Here is a 16,387-nt window from a genome sequence, read left to right on the forward strand (position 1 = left end):
TAAGTCATGAAACGATAAAACTCTTAGAAAAAAACATAGGCAAAAATCTCTTGGACATAAACATGAGTGACTTCTTCATGAATATATCTCCCTGGGCAAAGGAAACAAAAGCAAAAATGAACAAGTGGGACTATATCAAGCTGAAAAGCTTCTGTACAGCAAAGGACACCATCAATAGAATAAAAAAGCATCCTACAGTATGTGAGAATATATTCATAAATGACAGATCCGAAAAAGGGTTGACATCCAAAATATATAAAGAGCTCACTCACCTCAACAAACAAAAAGCAAATAATCCAATTAAAAAATGGTCATAGGAGCTGAACAGACAGTTCTCCAAAGAAGAAATTCAGATAGCCAACAAACGAAAAGATGCTCCACATCACTAGTCATCAGAGAAACGCAAATTAAAACCACAATGACATATCACCTCACACAAGTAAGTATCGCCACCATCCAAAAGACAGACAACAACAAATGTTGGCAAGGTTGTGGCGAAAGGGGAACCCTCCTATACTGCACGTGGGAATGTAATTTAGTTCAACCACTGTGGAAAGCAGTATGGAGGTTCCTCAAAAAGCTCAAAATAGAAGTACCATTTGACCCAGGAGTTCCTCTCTTAGGAATTTACCCTAAGAATGCAGCACTCCAGTTTGAAAAAGACATATGCACCCCTATGTTTATCACAGCAGTATTTACAATAGCCAAGAAATGGAAGAAACCTAAGTGTACATCAGTAGATGAATGGATAAAGAAGATATGGTATATATACACAATGGAATATTATTCAGCCATAAGAAGAAAACAAATCCTACCATTTGCAACAACATGGATGGACCTAGAGGGTATTATGCTCAGTGAAATAAGCCAGGCGGAGAAAGACAAGTACCAAATGATTTCACTCATATGTGGAGTATAAGAACAAAGAAAAAAGTGAAGGAACAAAACAGCAGCAGAATCACAGAACCCAAGAAGGGACTAACAGTTACCAAAGGGAAAGGGACTGGGGAGCATGGGTGGGAAGGGAGGGATGGGTGGTGGGGGGAGAAACAGGGCATTATGTTTAGCATGTATAATGGGGGGGAGGGGGCATAGGGAGGGCTGTGCAACACAGAGTAGACAAGTAATGATTCTACAGCATCTTACTACACTGATGGACAGTGACTGTAATGGGGTTTGTGGTGCAGGGACTTGGTGAAGGGGGGAGTCTAGTAAACATAATGTTCCCCATTTAATTGTAGATTAATGATACCAAAATAAAAAATAAATAATAAATAATAAATAAATACCAATAGCAGTTTTCAATGAACTAGAACAAATAGTTCTAAAATTCATATAGAACCATAAAAGAGCCCAAATAGCCACAGCAATCCTGACAAAGAACAACAAAGCTAGGGGGATTACACTCCCTGACTTCAAGCTCCACTACAAAGCTACAGTAATCAAAACAATATGGTACTGGCACAATAACACACCCATGATGGAATAGAATAGAGAGCCAAGATATAAACCCACATATATATGGCCAATTAATATATGATAAAGGAGCCATGGATATACAGTGGGGAAATGACAGTCTCTTCAACAACTGGTGCTGGGAAAACTGGGCAGCTATATGCAAGATGGATTACCCTAACTATGGATTAAAGGCCTAAATATAAGTCAGGAAACCATAAAATCTTAGAAAAAACAGGGAAAAATCTGTTGAACATAAGAGCAATTTTTTCCTGGACAGATCTCTTCAGGCAAGGGAACCAAAATCAGAAATGAAGAAGTGGGAATACATCAAACTAAAAAGCTTCGGTACAGCCAAAGAACACCATTAGCAAAATAAAAAGGCATCCTAGAAAGTGGGAGAATATATTCACGAACAACTCATCTGATAACGGGTTAACATCCAAAATATATAAATAACTCATAATTACAATAGCCAAGATATGGAAACAACCTAAGTGTCCATCAGTAGATGGATGAATGGATAAAGAAGATGTGGTACATATACACAATGGAATATTATTCAGCCATAAGAAAGAAAAAAATCCTATTATTTGCAAAAACATGGATGGAGCTAGAGGGTATTATGCTCAGTGAACTAAGTCAGGCAGAGAAAAACAAGTACCAAATGATTTCCCTCATTTGTGGAGTATAACAATGAAGCAAAACTGAAGGAACAAAATAGCAGCAGACTCATATCCCAGACTGCAAGAAGGGACTAGAGGTTAATAAAGGGGAGGGGTGGGGGAGGGTGGGAGGGAAGGAGAAGGGGATTGTGGGGATCATGGTTGGTGCACATGGTATGTGTGTGGGGGGTCACAGTGAAAGTGTAACTCAGACAAGACAAACAGGAACTCTGTGGCATCTTACTACACTGATGGACAGTGACTGCAATGGGGTATGGTGGGGGACTCGATAAGGGTGAATGTAATAACCACATCATTCTTCTTGTGAAACCTTCATAAGAGTGTGTATCAGAGAGGAGGGGCGGAAGATGGCGGCGTGAGTAGAGCAGCGGAAATCTCCTCCCAAAACAACATATATCTATGAAAATATAACAAAGACAACCCTTCCTAGAATAAAGACCAGAGGACACAGGACAATATCCAGACCACATCCACACCTGAGAGAACCCAGCGCCTCGCGAAGGGGGTAAGATACAAGCCCCGGCCCCGCGGGAGCCGAGCGCCCCTCCCCCCAGCTCCCTGCGGGAGAAGAGCAGGCAGAGCGGGAGGGAGACGGAGCCCAGGGCTGCCGAACACCCAGCCCCAGCCATCCGGGACAGAGTGCAGGGCCCTCGATACTGGGAAAACAGGGCAGCAAGAACAGTGAGCAGGCACTGGAGGCTGGGCGACAGAGGACATAAGAAAAGCGCGCGACCATTTTTTTTTTTTTTTGCTTTTTTGCTGTTTTGTTTTGGCGAGCGCTTTTTGGAAGTCTTAAAGGGATAGGGACCCCAATACTAGGGAAACAGGGCAGCAAGAACAGTGAGCAGGCACTGGAGGCTGGGCGATAGAGGACATAAGAAAAGCGCGCGACCATTTTTTTTTTGCTTTTTTGCTGTTTTGTTTAGGCGAGCGCTTTTTGGAAGTCTTAAAGGGATAGGGACCCCAATACTAGGGAAACAGGGCAGCAAGAACAGTGAGCAGGCACTGGAGGCTGGGCGACAAAGGACATAAGAAAAGCGCGCGACCATTTTTTTTTTTTTTTTGCTTTTTTGCTGTTTTGTTTTGGCGAGCGCTTTTTGGAAGTCTTAAAGGGATAGGGACCCCAATACTAGGGAAACAGGGCAGCAAGAACAGTGAGCAGGCACTGGAGGCTGGGCGACAGAGGACATAAGAAAAGCGCGCGACCATTTTTTTTTTAGCTTTTTTGCTGTTTTGTTTTGGCGAGCGCTTTTTGGAAGTCTTAAAGGGATAGGGACCCCAATACTAGGGAAACAGGGCAGAAAGACCGGTGAGCAGAGGCCTGAGGCTGGCACCGGAGAATAAAGAAAAACGAACGACCACCCCCTCCCCTTTTTTTTTTTATTAAAAACTCTTTTTTTTTTTTTTAATTAAAAAATTTTTTTTTATTATTTTTTTTTTTTGTGGTCGTTTTGTTTTGGCAGGTGCTTTTTGGAAGTCTTAAAGGGGCAGGGTGGGTCACTTAATCCAGAGGTAGGGAATCCGGGATCTCTGGGCACCCTAACCCCTGGGCTGCAGGGAGCAGGCAGGCCCCTTACGGAGATAAATAGCCTCCCAGCAGCTCCTGCTCCAACGCGACTCCACCATTTTGGAGTAGCTGCCCGAGCTAGGCCACGCCCACAGCAACAGCGGAGATTAACTCCATAGCAGCCGGGCAGGAAGCAGAAACCCTGTCTGCACGCAGCTGCGCAGCACAAGCCACTAGAGGCCGCTGTTCTCCCAGGAGAGGAGGGCCACAAACCAACAAGAAAGGAAGTCCTTCCAGCCGTCACTCGTCCCAGTTCTGCAGACTATTCCTATCACCATGAAAAGGCAAAGCTACAGGCAGACAAAGATCACAGAGACAACACCAGAGAAGGAGACAGACCTAACCAGTCTTCCTGACAAAGAATTCAAAATAAGAATCATAAACATGCTGACAGAGATGCAGAGAAATACGCAAGAGAAATGGGATGAAGTCCGGAAGGAGATCACAGATGCCAGAAAGGAGATCGCAGAAATGAAACAAACTCTGGAAGGGTTTATAAGCAGAATGGATAGAATGCAAGAGGCCATTGATGGAATTGAAATCAGAGAACAGGAACGCATAGAAGCTGACACAGAGAGAGACAAAAGGATCTCCAGGAATGAAACAATGTTAAGAGAACTGTGTGACCAATCCAAAAGGAACAATATCCGTATTATAGGGGTCCCAGAAGAAGAAGAGAGAGGAAAAGAGATGGAAAGTATCTTAGAAGAAATAATTGCTGAAAACTTCCCCACACTGGGGGAGGAAGTAATCGAAAAGACCACGGAAATACACAGAAACCCCAACAGAAAGGATCCAAGAAGGACAACACCAAGACACATAATAATTAAAATGGCAAAGATCAAGGACAAGGAAAGAGTGTTAAAGGCAGCTAGAGAGAAAAAGGTCACCTATAAAGGGAAACCCATCAGGCTAACGTCAGATTTCTCAACAGAAACTTTACATGCCAGAAGAGAATGGCATGATATATTTAATACAATGAAACAGAAGGGCCTTGAACCAAGGATACTGTATCCAGCACGACTATCATTCAAATATGACGGTGGGATTAAACAATTCCCAGACAAACAAAAGCTGAGGGAATTTGCTTCCCACAAACCACCTCTAAAGAACATCTTACAGGGACTGCTCTAGATGGGAGCACTCCTGGAAAGAGCACAGCACAAAACACCCAACATATGAAGAATCGAGGAGGAGGAACAAGAAGGGAGAGAAGAAAAGAATCTCCAGACAGTGTATATAACAGCTCAATAAGCGAGCTAAGTTAGGCAGTAAGATACTAAAGAGGCTAACCTTGAACCTTTGGAAACCACGAATTTAAAGCCTGCAATGGCAATAAGTACATATCTTTCAATAGTCACCCTAAATGTTAATGGGTTGAATGCACCAATCAAAAGACACAGAGTAACAGAATGGATAAAAAAGCAAGACCCATCTATATGCTGCTTACAAGAAACTCACCTCAAACCCAAAGACATGTACAGACTAAAAGTCAAGGGATGGAAAAACATATTTCAAGCAACCAACAGTGAGAAGAAAGCAGGGGTTGCAGTACTAATATCAGACAAAATAGACTTCAAAACAAAGACAGTAACAAGAGATAAAGAAGGACAATACATAATGATAAAGGGCTCAGTCAAAGAAGAGGATATAACCATTCTAAATATATATGCACCCAACACAGGAGCACCAGCATATGTGAAACAAATACTAACAGAACTAAAGGGGGATATAGACTGCAATGCATTCATTCTAGGAGACTTCAACACACCACTCACCCCAAAGGATAGATCCACCAGGCAGAAAATAAGTAAGGACACGGAAGCACTGAACAACACAGTAGAGCAGATGGACCTAATAGACATCTATAGAACTCTACATCCAAAAGCAGCGGGATATACATTCTTCTCAAGTGCACATGGAACATTCTCCAGAATAGACCACATACTAGGCCACAAAAAGAGCCTCAGAAAATTCCAAAAGATTGAAATCCTACCAACCAACTTTTCAGACCACAAAGGCATAAAACTAGAAATAAACTGTACAAAGAAAGCAAAGAGGCTCACAAACACATGGAGGCTTAACAACACACTCCTAAATAATCAATGGATCAATGACCAAATCAAAATGGAGATCCAGCAATATATGGAAACAAATGACAACAACAACACTAAGCCCCAACTTCTGTGGGACGCAGCAAAAGCAGTCTTAAGAGGAAAGTATATAGCAATCCAAGCATATTTAAAAAAGGAAGAGCAATCCCAAATGAATGGTCTAATGTCACAATTATCGAAATTGGAAAAAGAAGAACAGATGAGGCCTAAGGTCAGCAGAAGGAGGGACATAATAAAGATCAAAGAAGAAATAAATAAAATTGAGAAGAATAAAACAATAGCAAAAATCAATGAAACCAAGAGCTGGTTCTTTGAGAAAATAAACAAAATAGATAAGCCTCTAGCCAGACTTATTAAGAAGAAAAGAGAGTCAACACAAATCAACAGTATCAGAAACGAGAAAGGAAAAATCACGACGGACCCCACAGAAATGTAAAGAATTATTGGAGAATACGATGAAAACCTATATGCTAACAAGCTGGGAAACCTAGGAGAAATGGACAACTTCCGAGAAAAATATAACCTTCCAAGATTGACCCAGGAAGAAACAGAAAATCTAAACAGACCAATTACCAGCAATGAAATTGAAGCGGTAATCAAAAAACTACCAAAGAACAAAACTCCCGGGCCAGATGGATTTACCTCGGAATTTTATCAGACATACAGGGAAGACATAATACCCATTCTCCTTAGAGTTTTCCAAAAAATAGAGGAGGAGGGGATACTCCCAAACTCATTCTATGAAGCTAACATCACCCTAATACCAAAACCAGGCAAAGACCCCACCAAAAAAGAAAACTACAGACCAATATCCCTGATGAACGTAGATGCAAAAATACTCAACAAAATATTAGCAAACCGAATTCAAAAATACATCAAAAGGATCATACACCATGACCAAGTGGGATTCATCCCAGGGATGCAAGGATGGTACAACATTCGAAAGTCCATCAACATCATCCACCACATCAACAAAAAGAAAGACAAAAACCACATGATCATCTCCATAGATGCTGAAAAAGCATTTGACAAAGTTCAACATCCATTCATGATAAAAACTCTCAGCAAAATGGGAATAGAGGGCAAGTACCTCAACATAATAAAGGCCATCTATGAAAAACCCACAGCCAACATTATATTGAACAGCGAGAAGCTGAAAGCATTTCCTCTGAGATCGGGAACTAGACAGGGATGCCCACTCTCTCCACTGTTATTTAACATAGTACTGGAGGTCCTAGCCACGGCAGTCAGACAAAACAAAGAAATACAAGGAATCCAGATTGGTAAAGAAGAAGTTAAACTGTCACTATTTGCAGATGACATGATACTGTACATAAAAAACCCTAAAGACTCCACCCCAAAACTACTAGAACTGATATCGGAATACAGCAAAGTTGCAGGATACAAAATCAACACACAGAAATCTGTGGCTTTCCTATACACTAACAATGAACCAACAGAAAGAGAAATCAGGAAAACAACGACATTCACAATTGCATCAAAAAAAATAAAATACCTAGGAATAAACCTAACCAAAGAAGTGAAAGACTTATACTCTGAAAACTACAAGTCACTCTTAAGAGAAATTAAAGGGGACACTAACAGATGGAAACGCATCCCATGCTCATGGCTAGGAAGAATTAATATCGTCTAAATGGCCATCCTGCCCAAAGCAATATACAGATTTGATGCAATCCCTATGAAACTACCAGCAACATTCTTCAATGAACTGGAACAAATAATTCAAAAATTCATATGGAAACACAAAAGACCCCGAATAGCCAAAGCAATCCTGAGAAAGAAGAATAAAGTAGGGGGGATCTCACTCCCCAACTTCAAGCTCTACTATAAAGCCATAGTAATCAAGACAATTTGGTACTGGCACAAGAGCAGAGCCACAGACCAATGGAACAGACTAGAGAATCCAGACATTAACCCAGACATATATGGTCAATTAATATTTGATAAAGGAGCCATGGACATACAATGGTGAAATGACAGTCTCTTCAACAGGTGGTGCTGGCAAAACTGGACAGCTACATGTAGGAGAATGAAACTGGACCATTGTCTAACCCCATATACAAAAGTAAACTCAAAATGGATCAAAGACCTGAATGTAAGCCATGAAACCATTAAACTCTTGGAAGAAAACATAGGCGAAAACCTCTTAGACATAAACATGAGTGACCTCTTCTTGAACATATCTCCCCGGGCAAGGAAAACAACAGCAAAAATGAGTAAGTGGGACTATATTAAGCTGAAAAGCTTCTGTACAGCAAAAGACACCATCAATAGAACAAGAAGGATCCCTACAGTATGGGAGAATATATTTGAAAATGACACATCCGATAAAGGCTTGACGTACAGAATATATAAGGAACTCACACGCCTCAACAAACAAAAAACAAATAACCCAATTAAAAAATGGGCAGAGGAACTGAACACACAGTTCTCCAAAAAAGAAATACAGATGGCCAACAGACACATGAAAAGATGCTCCACATCGCTAATTATCAGAGAAATGCAAATTAAAACTACAATGAGGTATCACCTCACACCAGTAAGGATGGCTGCCATCCAAAAGACAAACAACAACAAATGTTGGCGAGGCTGTGGAGAAAGGGGAACCCTCCTACACTGCTGGTGGGAATGTAAGTTAGTTCAACCATTGTGGAAAGCAGTATGGAGGTACATCAAAATGCTCAAAACAGACTTACCATTTGACCCAGGAATTCCACTCCTAGGAATTTACCCTAAGAATGCAGCAATCAAGTTTGAGAAAGACAGATGCACCCCTATGTTTATTGCAGCACTATTTACAATAGCCAAGAATTGGAAGCAACCTAAATGTCCATCAATAGATGAATGGATAAAGAAGATGTGGTACATATACACAATGGAATACTACTCAGCCATAAGAAAAGGGCAAATCTAATCATTTGCAGCAACATGGATGGAGCTGGAGGGTATTATGCTCAGTGAAACAAGCCAAGCGGAGAAAGAGAAATACCAAATGATTTCACTTATCTGTGGAATATAAGAACAAAGGAAAAACTGAAGGAACAAAACAGCAGCAGAATCACAGAACTCAAGAATGGACTAACAGGTACCAAAGGGAAAGGGACTGGGGAGGATGGGTGGGTAGGGAGGGATAAGGGGGGGAGAAGTAGGGGGGTATTAAGATTAACATGCAAGGGGTGGTAGGAGAAAAGGGAGGGCTGTACAACACAGAGAAGGCAAGTAGTGATTCTACAACAGGTTGCTATGCTGATGGACAGTGACTGTAAAGGGGTTTATAGGGGAGACCTGGTATAGGGGAGAGCCTAGTAAGCATAATATTCGTCATGTAAGTGTAGATTAGTGATACCAAAAACAAAGAAAAAAAAAAAAAAAAAGGGCAGTTCCTGTGTGGTAACCTCCAACGAGTTCTACACAAGGGTATAAAGGGCATATAAAAGTGTAGGCAAAGGGTCTGTTTGTGTTTATACAGAGGATCAAAGCCTAATTGGGCTACCCCAAAAATGAACTAAGATACGATATGAAAAAGAACTTCCAACATCAGCACTCTCTGGAAGACTCATGCCAGAAGATGATCATCAAAAAACCCCAACAAAGATCCACGCACTGCTACAGCTGTAGATGCACTCATCCCACCCGTTCCTGGACTTGCCATGGGAATGAGGAAGGAGATATCTAAACTGGCCTGTGCATACAGTAAAACAACAAATTTGACTGGATCTATAGTGTTGGAACTCAACCAAGAATTTGGAGAAGTGCAAATTGTAGCGCTCCAAAGTCTTACAACTACAGACTATTTACTGTTAAAAGAACATATGGCATGTGAACAGTCCCCAGGAATGGTTGTTTTAATTTGTCTGATTTCTCTCAGACTGTTCAAGTTCAGTTGGACAATATCCACCATGTCATAGATAAGTTTTCACAAATGCCTAAGGTGCCTAACTGGTTTTCTTGGTTTCACTGGAGATGGCTGGTAATTACAGATACGCTTTGGTTATGTAACTATACTCCTATTATGTTAATGTGTGTGCGCAATTTAAGTAGTAGCTTAAAACCTATTCATGCTGAAGTACTCTACAAGAAGATATGCCAAAGAAATAATCAATCTTCCCATGTTTTCTTCCGCCTGCTACTTCTACAGCTTTTCTTCTTCCTTCCTAATTACAACCCTTAAATAGAATTCGTGCCTCGTATCAAATTTATCGAGTATCATAATTCTTCCAAGTGGTAAAGATACCTCAAGACAAATGCTGGGCATAGAAGCCACAGGGCATAAATATGCAAAGATGTAAAAAGCTAACCTTTTCAAACAATAAGGCTTCCCTCTCACTTACCAACTTCACATTTCCCTGTATGGCCCCGGAAGATGACTGGTTAGCCAGAGACGGGTAAGATTCCTCAAGGGAGGAACAACCTAAGACAGGCACAGTCGCAGGGGGGCCATCAGGTGAGAAATTGGGGATCAACAGAGGTGAGGCTTAGAACCTCACCCCCCCTGTTCTGAGAGAAATCTTCTGCATACGTGGATGTTTTATTGCCCTGGTCTAGCTTGGATTAACACATAGTCTACAGGCACACACCTGATCATCTACATTTGCTCTCTTACAACACTAAACTATGTTTTCTACCTTTATCTTGTATCTACCTACCACTTCAGCATTTTATTAAAAATAATAATAATAAAGAGAGAAATGTAGTATCCACACATAAATCAAGTATAAAAACCAAATGAGTATTCATATTTGAACTGACTGTTTAGAGTTCATAATGCATGAGCAAAACTGAAAGTTTCTGTGATGACTGCCCTTGTACTGTTCACTATGTAACTTATTCATTATGTAAGAATTTGTTCTCCATGTAAGAACTTGTTTGTTATGCCTCAGAAGATTGGAGACTGATGAAAATTAGGCTTGGGGTGGATTAATGATTGTGCATTGAGCATTGACTCCCCTATACAGAATTTTATTGTCGTTAACAATCATTTGATCAATAAATATGAGAGATGCCCTCACAAAAAAAAAAAAAAAAAAAAAAAGGACAGACTTCCAATGGTAAAATAAATAAGTAACCGGGATGTAATGTATAGCATAAGGAATATAGTCAAGATAATGTAACAGCTTGGTAGGGTGATAGCTGGAACCTCGAATTATGTATATAAATGTTCTACCACTGTGTTGTACACTTGAAACTAATGTAATGTAATACTGTGCGTCAACTACCCTTCAATAAAAAAATAATTATTAAAAAAAAAAAAAAAAAAAGAGTGTGTATCAATGATATCTTAATAAAAAATAAATAAAGTGCAAAAAAAAAGAAAAAGAACTCATATGCCTGAACACCTAAAAAAACCTGATTAAAAACTGGCCAGAGGATCTGAACAGACATTTCTCCAAAGAAATACAGATAACCAACAGGCACATGAAAGATGCTCTACATCACTCACCATTAGGCAAATGCAAATCAAAACTATAATAAGATATCATCTTGTACCAGTCAGAATGGCCACTATCCAAAATTCAAGAAATATCAAGTGTTGGCAAGGTTGTGGGGAAAATAGAACCCTCCTAACCATTGGTGGGAATGTAAATTAGTGCAACCACTGTGGAAAGGCGTATGGAGGTTCCTCAAAAAACTAAAAATAGAAGTACCATACAACCCAGTAATCCCATTTCTAGGAATTTATGAGAAAAAAACAAAATCCTTTATTTGAAAAGATATACATACCACTATGTTTACTGCCACATTATTTACAATAGCCAAGATATGGAAGGCATAGTGTCCATCAATAGATGAATGGATAAAGATGTGGTACATATATACAATGGAGTATCAGTCAGCCATAAAAGAAAAGAAACCCTGCCATATGCAACAAGATGGATGGACATAGAGGGTATTAAATCTAAGCCAGGTGGGGAAAGACAAATATCATATGATTTCACTTATTTGGGGAATCTAAAACAAAATAAAACAAAATGAACAAAGTAACAGTAGACTCATAAACACTGAGAAGTGACTTGGTGGTTACCATGAGGAGGGGTATAAGGAGGCATAAAAATTATTAATCATCATATAAGTTGGTCACGGGATGGTAGTACAGCATGGAAAACACAGCCAGTTCTGTAACACATTCCTATGCTGACAGAAAGCAATAGCACTATAGGTGTGAGGATTTAGTACCTTACCCATACTATTAAATCCTCACCCCACCATCTGTCAACATAGGAAGATGTTACAGAATCACTGGCTATATTCCTCATGCTGTAGTATCATCTCTGTGACCAACTTACATTATGATTGAGAATTTTTGTGCACTTTTATCCCCCTCACTTTCCCAACTATATTTAACCTTATGTAACACTAAAAATATCTGAAAATGTATTATGAATTGTTAGTTCAAGAGACTGGAGTAACATATACCTCTCCCAAGGATCAAAGACTCTATGGATACAATTTAACAGAACAGTTAAATTGTAAGGCTGGCTCCTACAGTCAAGAGATTATAATTAAAGTGGGTAGGTGGGGAAACCACCAGTCACTTTTCAGTGTCTATGAGTTTACTGCTACTTTGTTCATTTTATTATGTTTTTAGATTCCACAAATAAGTGAAATCATATGGATTTGTCTTTCTCTGCCTGGCTTATTTCACTTAGCGTAATATCCTCTGTGTCCATCCATGATGTCATAGTGGCAGGGTTTTATTTAATTTTTTTGTGGCTGAATAATATTCTATTGCAGATATGTACCACATCTTTACCTATTCATCTCTTTATGGGACACTTCGGTTACTTTCATATCTTGGCTATTGTAAATAATGTGCAATAAATATAGGGGTGCATACACTTTGTATTATTTCTTATAACCACAAGTGGTTCTACCATTACCTCAAAATAAAGTTTACTTTTTTTTCAATGCTTTTTAACACATACACAAATGGTCATCTGAAGAACTGGTTTTTTAATGTGATATAATATCACACTTGAAATATTCTAGTTACCAGAAAATATCTTTTTAATTTTGAAGAAAAATATCCAAACATAATTCAGTTATACTGTATCTCAACCTAAAATAATACAAATTATTAAATTTATAGTTTCAAATGTTATAAAATTAGCAGTTATAGGCATACCAGTAGCACTTACTAAAAAATACGTAAGTTATCACAGAAGGCATAAATGAACCAATAGTCTATACCATCAATTCCATCTAAAAATGGAGATAATTCCATGCCTTACAAGGAAAATAATAAAACATACTGAAAATAGTAGGCAAGATTTTATATGAACTGCTTTGAGAAGAAAAATATAAAAGGAATATAAGCTGCAGGCTATAAGGAAAAAGAAAATACTAAGCATACTCCATCATAAAGGACCCACTTACCAAGACTACTTTTTCTTATGTTAACATTTACCTGAAATTTTAACAACCTGCACCAGTAATGTAGGACTTGTACACAGCTGACCATTGAACAACATGGAGGTGACGAACACCAACATCCTGTGCAGTTGAAAATCTATGTGTAACTTTTGACCCCCCCAAAATTTAACTACTAATAGCTTAGTTGACCAGAAGTCTTACCAGTAACATAAATAATTAACATATTATTTGTATGTTATATGTATTGTATACTATATCCTTACTATAAAGTAAGCCAAAGAAAATGTTTTTGAAAACTGTCACAAATCTCCAAAACATTTTCTGATGTATTTACTGAAAAAAATCTGCTAAGTGGAACTTGTGCAGTTCAAGGTCAACTGTTTATGGTAAATAAAATACACGTTCATCCATTTTTACCAATAGATTAAAAATACAAAGTAACTGTTAATCCCTAATTGAAGGTTAAAATATTATGATTAGAAAATCAGCAATAAGAACCTACTGTCTCTGGCTGCTGATTCACTTTTTTATCTTCTAGATCCTTGAATTTTGATCGAAAAGAGACCATTTTCTCCTGAAGCTCTGGGGTACATAGTTCGTACACATCCAACATAAGAGGAAATTTAACATCCTATATACAAACCAAAATGAAATGTATTAACAGACTTATAAAATAGGTAGTTATTTTAAATAGTACCCTTTTTAAATAATACTTTCATAATTCAAAAAAAGTGGAAAATAGTATCTGTAAAAATCACTTGGAAATCTATGCAGTTGAAAACATCATTGTGCCTATTTTCAGTCTGATCCTAACTTTTTTAAGGTGAAGTTTTTAAACTTTTTTTTCTATTAAACATTTTAACCCATGAAACTGACCACAGAGGAGTTACTAAAATTTAAACGACTAAAGAAGCATTTCACACAAATATTAGACCAGTTGCTATGAAAATCATGGATACCTAAAATTTTACCAATGGGGTCAGTTACAACTTCTTAGAATTTGAAATACAATTTTGCATAGAAATAGTGATATCATTCAGTAACTACTATTAATATTTATTTAAAGTTAACAATAATAGATACTTCAACTACATTTAACCTTCTTACATAACACTAAAAATATCTGAAAATGTATTATGAATTGTTAGTTCAAGAGACTGGAGTAACATATACCTCTCCCAAGGATCAAAGACTCTATGGATACAATTCAACAGAACAGTGAAATCATAAGGCTGGCTCCTACATCAAGAGATTATAATTAAAGTACTCCTTAGGCACCAGTAATTTAACATTCTCTGCTTTCACCAGGAAGAAAGCAACTGCCTAGAAAATTGTGCAATGGGGTAGTCTGTCTTCTAATCCATGCCCACCCCCAAACCTAGTGGATTGGTACCTGGAGTTGAGGATCTGATCTAGGACAGTGTTTCTGGGGAATGGAGGGCAGCCATCAGAATTATCTAAGAATCTTTTGAAAAAATATAAGACCTCAGATCCCATTTAACAGATGCAGGGTTGTAGGGAGAAGCCAGGCATGTGTATGACTTAAAGAGGACAACATACAACTGCAGTACACATTCTTGATTAGGAACCACTTGTCTAATGTTATAACTTCCCTATTTATAGTATCTCAAAGAAAGTTTATCCCTAAAGGAATAAAGAAATCTATTGTAAATTAGAGGTTGCCTTCAAAGAACTATAATATTCTGTTTAAACAAAGTTCATTACTAACCTTAAGAACTTTAGCATTCACAGACTCCTTCTCTTTATAAAAAAATCGAACCATCTGAATAGTTAAGTAAGCAGGTAGCCGGCTGATCTTGGACTGAGAGAAAATGAAAAGAAATCACATTACTTGCATACAAATACCATATAAGTTTTTAATTCCTTGGTTTGGTAAAAACAAAGACTGGGTAACATTAATTAACTGGAAATCATTCAACAAAATCGAATTCCACCTAAAAGGAATACACAACTTACAGATTTGATGTACAAAGCATTTCTTTGCAATGTTGGGGACTGTTTGGTGATTTCTTCCTGGAGTCGCTAAAAAAGAATAGACCATCAAACATTAGTTTTAAAGTAGTTTTTTCTGCACTATGGAATCACACCTTTAATTATTTTAAGTTAGTACTACTTAAAAGACAATGAAAAGTACATCACTAGATTTATACCACTGGAAAATAACTTGAAGATAATGTGGGAAGGCTTTTAGGTACAGTTCTTATAAGGCATCAAATAACTTATACTCGTGTGAACTCCCTGGAATGTAATGTTTCAATTTTTTAAATTATGACCCAAGTGTTGCTCAGCTTCTGAGAGTTTATATGTATTTTATATAACATAACAAAGCCTTTTATGGCATTCCTCTACTTATGGATTATCAGAATATTGATATTAGAGGAAAATTAGGAGAATGTAGGAAACCCTTATTCTTTATGCTTAATATATGAACACCTTCCAAAACCAATGAATTGTTAAATTTGAGAAACATCATACAGAAAACCTGTCTTTATCTAATGAAGATAGAAAGGCCTTTAGGCACCATACATCTTAACCATGTCTGCCTTTCCTCTGCTTACTGCCTGTGTGACTTCACAAGAACTTAACCCCACTGGGCACCACCTGTAAATGGTGATAAGAGTACCCATACTATAGTACTGTTAAGGAATTTTGTGAGTTAGAACATGTAGAAAACTTGGAAAACTATTTGGCATATATTCTGTGTTCAATAAACATTAGCTACTATTTCTAATATCAAAACAATTAGACTACTAATGTGCTCTGCTTTAAGAATATAAACATACATGAAATTAGAGTTGAGACAATTTCCTGTTAATGTTTGCAATAAGCATCTTAGGAGGTTTTTAACATTTAATCAAATTTATTCAGCAACAAAGTATTCTTTAGAAATGTGGAGCCAAATTACTCAAGAATAAGCAAAATGAATAATGATGAAACACCTAAAAAATTAGCAAGACAATAAATACAACATCTCATAAATACATGTTTTTCAAGAAAGCGTACCTGATGTGATGTTATTCATCAGGTAACCTTTACATATTATCACTAATCCACCATTACCCAGAAGTTCCAAGTATATTTAGTTTTCCTGGAATTTTATAAAATTATTAAGAAAATATCATCTTGGAGAGTCCCTGCCAAAACATTCCATT

General features: G+C 38.0%; 1 protein-coding gene across 2 annotated transcripts in view; it reads right to left on the reverse strand.

The window, feature by feature from the left end:
* The window catches only part of USP14 (ubiquitin specific peptidase 14), an 84,479-nt gene that overhangs the window by 16,161 nt on the left and 51,931 nt on the right, over nt 1-16,387 (reverse strand). For both annotated transcript variants that reach the window (XM_036905812.2, XM_036905813.2), the window contains exons 11-13: nt 15,192-15,257; nt 14,944-15,036; nt 13,717-13,845 (exon numbers count right to left, since the gene is read on the reverse strand). In XM_036905812.2, the coding sequence (XP_036761707.1) occupies nt 13,717-13,845; nt 14,944-15,036; nt 15,192-15,257 (288 nt within the window). The remainder of the gene's footprint in view (nt 1-13,716; nt 13,846-14,943; nt 15,037-15,191; nt 15,258-16,387) is intronic.

Source organism: Manis pentadactyla, chromosome 6, assembly GCF_030020395.1.
Source record: "Manis pentadactyla isolate mManPen7 chromosome 6, mManPen7.hap1, whole genome shotgun sequence".
NCBI lineage: Eukaryota > Metazoa > Chordata > Mammalia > Pholidota > Manidae > Manis > Manis pentadactyla.